At 49.4% G+C, this 9,240-nt stretch overlaps 3 protein-coding genes across 3 annotated transcripts; all 3 read right to left on the bottom strand.

Moving 5' to 3' along the window:
* Positions 1 to 862: 862 nt before the first annotated feature.
* Positions 863 to 1,693, bottom strand: ASPSYDRAFT_86208 (synaptobrevin family protein; the record flags this gene model as incomplete). The annotated part of the gene is made up of 2 exons (XM_040851623.1): positions 863 to 1,574; positions 1,656 to 1,693. The coding sequence occupies 2 exons, from the start codon at positions 1,691 to 1,693 to the stop codon at positions 863 to 865; spliced, it is 750 nt and encodes a 249-aa protein (XP_040706328.1).
* Positions 1,694 to 2,003: 310 nt separating this feature from the next.
* ASPSYDRAFT_86207 (uncharacterized protein) lies at positions 2,004 to 4,079 on the bottom strand (the record flags this gene model as incomplete). Its single annotated transcript, XM_040851622.1, has 1 exon — positions 2,004 to 4,079. One exon carries the CDS (start codon positions 4,077 to 4,079, stop codon positions 2,004 to 2,006), a length of 2,076 nt encoding a protein of 691 aa, XP_040706327.1.
* Positions 4,080 to 4,923: 844 nt separating this feature from the next.
* On the bottom strand, positions 4,924 to 8,308 carry ASPSYDRAFT_86206 (ion transporter; the record flags this gene model as incomplete). The annotated part of the gene is made up of 2 exons (XM_040851621.1): positions 4,924 to 7,988; positions 8,050 to 8,308. The coding sequence occupies 2 exons, from the start codon at positions 8,306 to 8,308 to the stop codon at positions 4,924 to 4,926; spliced, it is 3,324 nt and encodes a 1,107-aa protein (XP_040706326.1).
* Positions 8,309 to 9,240: the final 932 nt, after the last annotated feature.

The raw sequence follows: 9,240 nt of genomic DNA, 5'->3' as shown, positions 1-9,240 counted from the left end.
GGGACTGGAAATGGGACTTGCATTTTGTGTTTCTATGGATGAATGGCGTGGGAGTACAATGAGATCCTGAATCTGACCCTCTTAAATGAGAACCTTCAAAAAGAAATATACCTGCTACGACCAGACCAGATCATGACCTCCCACAACCTACCAACACCCTTATGAATGAAAACAAAAAACGAGAATGTTCAAAAAAAAGAAGAATATTTTCCGTCTTCTTCCCTTTACTCGACTCAACATCACACACTGGCCCAGACGCAGCACCCATTCTATTTCCCTATTCCCTCCCACTTCAGTTACCCACCCAATTGCCCCTCATGCTCCCCGCCAAATTATCTCCTCATCATTCCCCATACCATGATTGATGAGGTATACGGTTGGCGTAGAAGGAATCGCAGAATCTGGATTTCCGGATATTACCTGCCTCGCTTGCAGACTCGCACTGAGCTACTCACTATAGCAAGGACGCTGCGAGTTTGAGAGTGAGATACATATCCATATAAATTGTAGCTTTTGGTATTACATCGTAGATTATTCTGTTTTCTAGTTATTTCGAATCAAATTTGCAATTCTTTTTTTTCAATCTGGGATTTCCCTTGAGCCTTTTTGGTACTGAAGGTCCTCGAGTGATCCGGGGGTATCTAAAACTTGATATACATGAAGATAAAAGGTCATGAAACTGCTTCCTGGCAGATACCCGCTGTACCATGTTCATGGATCAATTGATATCGTTACAGAGAAAGACGTAAGAGAAGATGTGCTTCTCACTGGACACACGCTAAACCATCAACCATATAGGTTGTCATCACCGTATCCTTTACAACAGCTAATTACCCCATAAAATGGGCATCATTCTCAAGTCTCAACCAACACACCTCCCCCAACCCGGTAATCCGCACCCCATTCCGACAAAAAGATAAACCAGGAACACAACCACAACACCCAAAAGCACCATCAACTTGGTATTCTTCCACCACATCCTCCTGCGCAACCCGCGACTTCGCATACGAAAATCATGCGCACTCCCACCAAGCCGATCCGTCTTATCAACCAATAAGTCAATTCTCTCCCCGCGCTCCAACACCCTCTCGATATTCTCGGTCATGATATCCCTCACGCTGTCGATCTCCTTCCTCGCCGACGCGAGCGAATCTGCGGGTGGGGCCGTATTGAAAGTCTGCAGCATCGAGCGGAGTTCCGAATTGAAAGCTGCGCAGCCGTACGCTGGCAAAGAGGCGAAGTCCGTGTTGGATGGCGGGTATGTGGCAAGGAACTTGCGCTTCATCTCGAGGAGGTACGCGAAGGGAATGCGGCGGCCTTGTTCGGCGGTTGCGACGACGATGTAGCTCAGCGGGGCATAGGAAGAGGGCTCTGTGGTTGATGATTCGGGAGATCCGGTTGGAGAATCAGAGATGTAGTGCACAAAAAGGCGCTCGTGGGTGTACGTGAGTTTTTGGGATTGGTCATGGCTGATCTTGGGGAGGATGATGGAGGCTAGAGACGAGGCGGCAGTGGATGAGGAGCCTGGCGCGGAATGTTCAGCGAGGATTGTTGTGCGGTGCGCTATACAGGAACTGGAGATCTGGTTAGCCGGTGTCTATAGAAATTGATCGTGATGTGCTTGGGCATGGAGACCAAAAAAGTAGGTGACCTACTAGAGCAGGAAGCTCGATGGCTTGGATGATGAAGCCATGGTGGGCGGGCTTCTAATCACAGATAGATTATCGCTATATCTAGATTAGTCGTATGGGGAATGATAATGATGAAGCTATGGATATCAAGATCGATGTCAGAGGAGCTTCGTGACGTCGACAATGCCAAGACATCTTGTACCTTGTTGGTCACGTGCAACATTCCTTCCCCGGATTGCATACAACATTCATTCACCCTGAAAGAGCTGATTGAGCCTGAGAGACTGGATAATTAATTACTGGCATTAAGTCATTCTAATTGTTACATCATCTCGTGTTCTTTTAGAAGTCATGTACAGGTAATGCACTGACTCATGCAGCCGTTCTTTTCTCCCTTAGTGGGATATCCTGCACCTTACCCTCGTCCAGGTCCATCTCTTCGAACTCACTAAGCTCACTGATATCGGCGTGTTCAACAACAACGGTATCATCACTGTCGCTATCCCCATCAAAAAATACGTCATCGACATCATCTGCAGATGAATCCAACGCAAAGGAAAGCTCATCATCGACCTTCTGGAAATCCGAAGGGTCAGCTACACTCGCGTTGCCGGCCTCTGACATGACTTCTGAGTTGATGGATACGGCTTCACTGGCAAATCCCTCAGTGGCCCTGTGCGACGCGCCATGGACTGTGCTCTCGAGAAACGACATAACGGATGGGGCAGTTGATGGTGCAGCACTTCCGGTGTGAATAGAAGGTCCTGGAGCAGAAAAGCCGTTTGTTTCGGCAAGTGGTATCTGGTCTGCGTAGACCCCTCCGGAGCCATCATCACAGCCTCCGGCCCATAAAGGAAGGAATCTATACTCATTTTCTGTAAGGAGTGTGAGGGTATCCGTTAGGTCGTAAGACATCACAGGTCGACGAGGCGCTATCATTTCTCTGGCAAATAATGAAATGTATTGCTGGACTTCTATGACAAATTTGGACAGTGCGAAATATCCCTCTGGCACGAACGGATTCTCGTCATGTTGGTTCGTATGGTCGCCAGCCGGGTGGTTTGGCTGTCCAGCCAGAAAAATGCTGAAGAGACTATTGAAAGAGCGGACCTTGCGACGCAGCTCTGCAACTGTTACGTATCTGACAAGTGCGTTGTGCTGATCTCGAAAAGCACCTATGTATCCACCCATCCTAGCAAGGGAACAGTCTCTAGATGGGCCAATATCCTTTTCGCCATCGAGCTGATCAAGCTTCCTTTCACTAAGAATCACCCAGAATGTTCTTGTCAATATGCGCCCCATGAAAGGCATAGAGCTGTAAACGTTCATAAAGTCCCTTGTAGGGTAATTCCCGCTCGGCTCAAGTTTGTATTTGTTTGGGATCCAAGTTTCGCTCTCCAGAGAAAGTACCATGAAAATAGTAGCCCGCACCCAGTCTTTCAAGGTCAACATGAGATCGTTCACTATTTCCTCCTCTGGCGGACCAAACGGGGAGTAGAAAGCTCGTCGAAACTGAGGTAGATTCTTCAACCAGTGCATATCGTCCCCAGCAAGTTCGACAAATTTCTCAAAGATACGACCTAAGAATGCTTCACCGGCATACTGCACTCGCTGCAAATCATCATCGTCCAACATTTCCCGAAGTCGTCCATGGACAGTGGTAGTCTGTTGTTGCTTGGGCATGGGAGTACTAGAGTTGCGCAGAAGCAGCAATGCCTCCTCTCCAACTAGAACACAGAATGCATCCTGTAGAAGGTAGTCACACTGAATTCCCTTCGCGATTCGATAGGCGATTTCCGGATGAAGCTCAATGAAACGCTTGTTCTCCCCTTCATACATCCACAACGTGACTCGCATGCTGATATCCGGCAGGGTTGAGATTTCATACAATTTTGCGACAGCAAAAAACGTCCAGAGTTTGCATGGAGTATCGAGTGCTGGATTCAGTCCTTCCAGCACCCGCAGGACGCGGACAATACCTGCACGATGCCGCGCGGGCGAATACTCTGCTGGATAGCCAGAATGATCTCTATCGTCCCCGTCATCATCGGATGAATGTATATCTACCCCGGAAACACACTGGGGAGGAAGTTCCAAGCGAAACCGCGCGGAAGCCCATGTCCTGATACCAAACGGGCAGGATAACTCGGTCAAGTGGAGGACTGCATCTTCCTCAGTCGAGGGAGGAGTGAGGTCAATTATGTACTTTATTCTCTCGGGTAGTCCTCCACGATACTTGATGTTTCGTTCTTGTAATTTTGGGTCGAATAACTGTTTGAGAACATCCGAACCTGTTCCCAGCAGTTTCCAACTATGAATTCTATGACCGATAGACTGGGCACAACTTGGTTGCAAGGTCCAGGCCGGTTTGTAGGATGGGGTGTCGATGAATGCCAGAGTGTCGGCATCTTCGAAGAAGAGAATCTCTTCTAGCTCGGAAACGCTCATGATAGTTGACAGCCTTGTTGGGCGCAGAGGCTGTGGTATACCAATATGTGTGGGGCAGATGTGTTGCGAGGCTCAAATAGCGGGGAAAGTAAGCGAAAACGACGGTTTGAGCAAAGAGACAGAAGATATCAGGACCGAGCTGATGGTCTTTGTATATGGCCGATGAAGAGAATGAAGGATGAAGAAAACTTGATGATGCAGATGAGGCTGAGTGGGCAGTTGGTTGGCACGGTCCCCGGCCAGAGCTGGAAGTGTTCTTGATCGATCAACCCTCTCCATGTAGGTAAGCCGGCATGCAGGGGGCTCTCCTAGTTGAGTAACACATCGGGCTGCTGCCTGTTTTCATATCACTCAACGCTACATTGTTTCTTTTTGTTTTCCACTGGATTTCTGGCTTTGAATGACTGGCTTGTGCAGCTCTATTAGGCACAACATCAAAAATAACAATACATACTTCATTTCACACGCGTTTGCACCATTTGTAACCTCCACATCAGCCTGGAGAAACTTGGAAGTCTACTCTATAAGGTGAAAATCCTTGTCTGCTTCTCTGGGGGCTACCCAGGTTCGGTACCAGCAGCATCGCTGCCCGCTGGCTGGTTATTTAGATCGACTTTAGCCAGTCCGGGTATTCTGCTGAACTGAAGACGTGGATTCATGACTCTCGTTAAACATACAGCATTATATCTTGTCGTCTAGCCCGAAACCGGTCTAGCAAAGCAATGTATACACAGTACCATGTTGAAACAGCCGCCCAGTCCAATGTACAACAGCAAACAAACGCCTGTGGTTCACTGCATGGCAAAAGAAGAAAGTAAAAGAAGAAAGAAAAAAGAATAATCCATCATACATCATCGTGTTGGTTTGTCTCTGGCTGGTACTCAGCCAAAGTCGGCTCTGTGGTTCGAGTCCCATCGCTCGTCTTGCTCTTCCGAGACCCTGGAGGTTTCCTCTTCTTTTCTGTCCGTCGTTTGTCTCGCTGGCCGGCCCGTTGCTCATCAGGCCGACTTTGGTTGCGGGTGGACCGGAGATCCTTCACTTCTCGGATAACCTCACGGAAACCTTCTTCGATATTGTTCATCCGAGCCAACACAAGCTTGCTGAGCATATCCTGGCGTCTGTTGGGGCTACCGCTGCGTCGGATACCTCCTGTTGCATACGCCATTTGTGTAGTGAAGCTTGATGGTGCACCACCGACAAAGCCGTTCGCAATGGCCTTACCATCCCCCAGGTCCGAGCCAAGACCTTCAAGTGCGGATGCGTCGTGTCGCCAGGAACCGTTACCGGGTCCCAGGAAATGTCCAATGTTCGGTACAGACCTGGGATTAGACCTAAACGGGTCTGCATTCGGGCTTCTGCCGTCGTCCAGGCTGTGTCTTCTTTCTAGACCATTTCCAGGCCCCGAAAACATGGAAAATGATTGACTGGGCATGATTCTCGGTGCAGGTCGGATTGAGGGCGCTTCCGTATCGCTTTCCCCATCGTGGCTTGAAGATATAGGGTTATATAATATTGTCGCGCCAGAGGGGTTTCGCGAGTGGTGTCGGGTGAACCGGTTGGGACTGTTTTTGCGAGACTTGCGTATTGCCGTAGAAGGGCGTGAGCTGTAGAACTTCGGTGTGACTTTACCCTTCGGCGCAGTGCTGGTTTTTGAATGATCATCGGAGTCCTGGTTGTTTGATTCCTGTTCAGCCAAAGCGCGGTTGTCGTCGCTCGTAAGTTCGTTGTCGCCTTCAATGTCTGTCTGACGCGATAGGCGTCTTCTCTGCGGTGCGAAGTTTCTCCCATTACGCGGCGTAACAGGAGACGAGATTGCGTGCGGTACGTGATCTTCAGGGTTTGAAGCAACTGACCCCGTGAAATCACGAAGACTCCGAGCTTGTTTCCGTCGAGAGGGTAGACGGCCCTTAGGCAACCGCTCGAGTCGATCGACTTCGTCGGAATCTTGCTCATCAGGTGGATTGACTGGTCCGGATCCCATCTCTTGCATCCAGTTGTTCACAAGATGGTTGCTCTTTCTTTGAATAGCTCTGACAGGGCTCCGGTTTTGGTTTCCGCGGACCGGCTGTCGGAACACTTCTTCAAGAGCGCGATCCTGTTGAAATGTGGCCACGGACGGTGCTCGAACAAATCGGGAAACTCGGGAACTCAGAGCCCTTAATCGATGCTGAGGCTGATCATCAACTCTGGTTTCAGAGCGTAAAGGCGAATCAACAAGGTCAGTGGAGTCGACCATTTGTGGGCAGAGAATCGTTTTCTCATAAGCACAGATGGTAAACAGAATAGGCATGTGTGTGATCTTGATTATAGTCCGGTTGAGGCGCACATACTGCCTGAAAGGGATCAGCCATCGGAGAGGAGTTATTAACCAAGCGAGAATATTCGTTGGCGCCACATAGGAGAAAAGCGCATCCGACTTGACCATCGAGATCGCATTGACAGCAAAGAGGAACTGGTGTTCCTGGTTTGCATTCTGCACAATCCTCATGAACGAGTTTGTAAGGACTGTGATCAGTATGGTGACGACGACAAAGTGACAAATGAAGAGAAACATCGTCAAGATTACCCTCCCCAGAAAATTATATTCATCCCAAAGGGACCATGCAGCGGGAGTAAATCCCATCAACATTTGGAACAACGCATACGCGACTGATGCAGGTGATTGATCTTGGCCACTGCCGAAGGACAAGGTAAAGGCCACAAAAAAGCCGCTGCACGCAATGACGATCAGAACAAACACCGCAACCAGATCAGAGGCCATTATCCTGAACGCGATCAGGAGCTGAGAGAAATATCGATAGTGGTCTAGTATCGAAAACAGCCGAGGGAACAGAAGAACTGCATTTGCAGCCAGGACATCGTACGCCCTCTCCGCAACGGCTTCTTTGTGAGTGTACGGCATGAAAGCGCCGTAGAGCCGCATGCAGTAGTAACAAAATAGAAGGATGAGAATTCCGAGATCGAAGATGTTCCAGAAGCTCATGAGGTAGAGGCTAAAGCCTTGTTCGTTAAAACCAACAATCTCATCGAGCATAAACCCAGCACTCCAAAGCCAAAACACAACTTCTAGGGAAGAGATTTCTATACTCCTCTCTTGTAGAACGGCAAGGAACAATCCAAGGAGAACGGCAAAGGATAACGTGGAAAGGAACTGTCTGTATCGTGGCACTCGTAAGCGGGAGAGCTTGAATAGCGAGGCATCGCGTGGGTCATAGAGCGTTACTGATCGCCGGAGGCTTGATGTATCGGACCAGTTCTTTCTCTCTGAAGACCTCGCAGTGTTGTTGTTAGAGGTGGCACCATAAGATATGGGGTCTCTCCCGAAACGGGCCTGTGTGGATGAACGATGTAGGTTATCTGCAGCTGAGTGGAAGACGATTGTGCCCGCCCAGATGGCTTCCAGCTGTTTAACGACGAGGGGGTGAGACAGAAACCTTTTCGCTTGGGCTCGGATGGCAATTTCGAGACAAGAAATCCGAGCAGCACCAGGGCGTGATTTACCGCCGGCCGCAGGAGTCCAGCCTGATGTGCGATATGCATTTCTATTTTCCCCAAATTTCTGACCTTGGAGAGGATAAAAGTCATAAGATAGAGCATCAATCAACTCGCGAGTAGTGTACTCTCTGAGCAACTTTATGGCGAGAAGCTCGCTCACCATTGCTCTGGTCTGGTTTGTGCCACTGTTTCCTGGGTTCAAATGAATTTCCCTGTCGAATTGTAGGCAGTTCGTCATCAGCGCATACAGCGTGGCCCGCGTAAAGTGCAATGCTTTTATTTTCTGTTGAATAGGTTTCACCAAGAACTGCGAAATCTGAGGCGAGCGTAGCTGGTCCCAAGTCAACGTCGTTTCGCACCGCGAAATTATCAGAGACCGGATAGCATGTGTGATATCGTAGATTGGGAGCGCGTCTAGAATAAGGATAAGTCAGTAAAGTCGCTCCTGAATAATAGCTGCGATGGAAACCCATACCAAGGTGAGGCGCTGAAAATATCGGAAGAAGAGGCGAGGACTCGATCGGGGCGTCCTCGTCTTCCCCGTCGGCATCCTCATCTTCAATGCTCTCATTTTCAGCATCGTCGTCGTCAGTTCTATGTTCGCGAAGTCTGCTATATCCACCATCTCTGCTCAACAACGGCCATCGGGACTGGTCGGCAGGGTCGGGTGAAGGGAATAGGGAGTTTTGCGCATACTCTCGTCGCTTCTTAGGGCGAAGGAGAGACGCAAGCATGGTTGGTACCCTCCTTGTGTAAGTCAGCGACGAGTCGAAATAATTATGTCAACGCATGTTCAGGGAGAAGCTGTTGGTCTAATGAGCGACACAACGAGCGAGAAGGTTGAAGAAAGAGTTTTTGCGCCGGAGGGCAGGTGACGACGGATTTGTTCCGGGGGCTGCTGGCGATTTGCTGGTTGAAATCACGCACGCTGCGGGTGGTGCAGCAAAACCAGGAAAGGAGGGGGAGATCTTTTTGGTCAACTTGGAAGCTCTCCGGGGTGAAGCTGCAGGGCCGTTGTCTTGGTGGCGGGACAAGACGCACGGGGCATGATCTGAGCTCCCAGATTCGCCGGACATGACGCTAAACCGACCAGGTCTTTATTTCAACAAGAAGTCGCCCAGTGCGCGTTGAGGCTGGAATCTCGCAATTTAATCTTCTTTGACTTGTCGCTCAGTTTTAAATATTATGTGCTATATGAGTGGCACATCTCCCTCGCCTCTTCCGTTTGTGGTATTGCTATACTTGCGCCTGACCCCCTGTACTTGGAATCGTTGTTTATATATTCTTAATGCAACATGTCGGCAATGCACCGATCGCGGGCCGATAGGCACATAAAGGTCCGGTTTCTTTGAATATTGGAATGAGCCTTATTCGCAATACATAAAACTTGATAAAAATGCAAACAATACTTCTACGCCGACTATGATTATAACCTAGAGCTTCTATCTTGATCCTCAAGGTAGCTGGACTCCAGCTTGCCCGGTAGCTTGTTGGATCGGGACCTAGAGTTCCAGACCGACCGGCGCCCACCCACGCCTGCGTCGCCTGCAGACTCTGGGCATGCATTCTTTCTCACCGCCTGCATGGTTATTAGTATCACTATTACTGCAAGCGCCAGTGATACTCGTCGCTGATTTGTCGGGTAAGCTACCCTGACTCCGAGGGT

The sequence above is a fragment of the Aspergillus sydowii genome, assembly GCF_001890705.1.
Source record: "Aspergillus sydowii CBS 593.65 unplaced genomic scaffold ASPSYscaffold_2, whole genome shotgun sequence".
Taxonomy (NCBI): domain Eukaryota; kingdom Fungi; phylum Ascomycota; class Eurotiomycetes; order Eurotiales; family Aspergillaceae; genus Aspergillus; species Aspergillus sydowii.
This window is presented reverse-complemented; position numbering and strand designations above follow the sequence as displayed.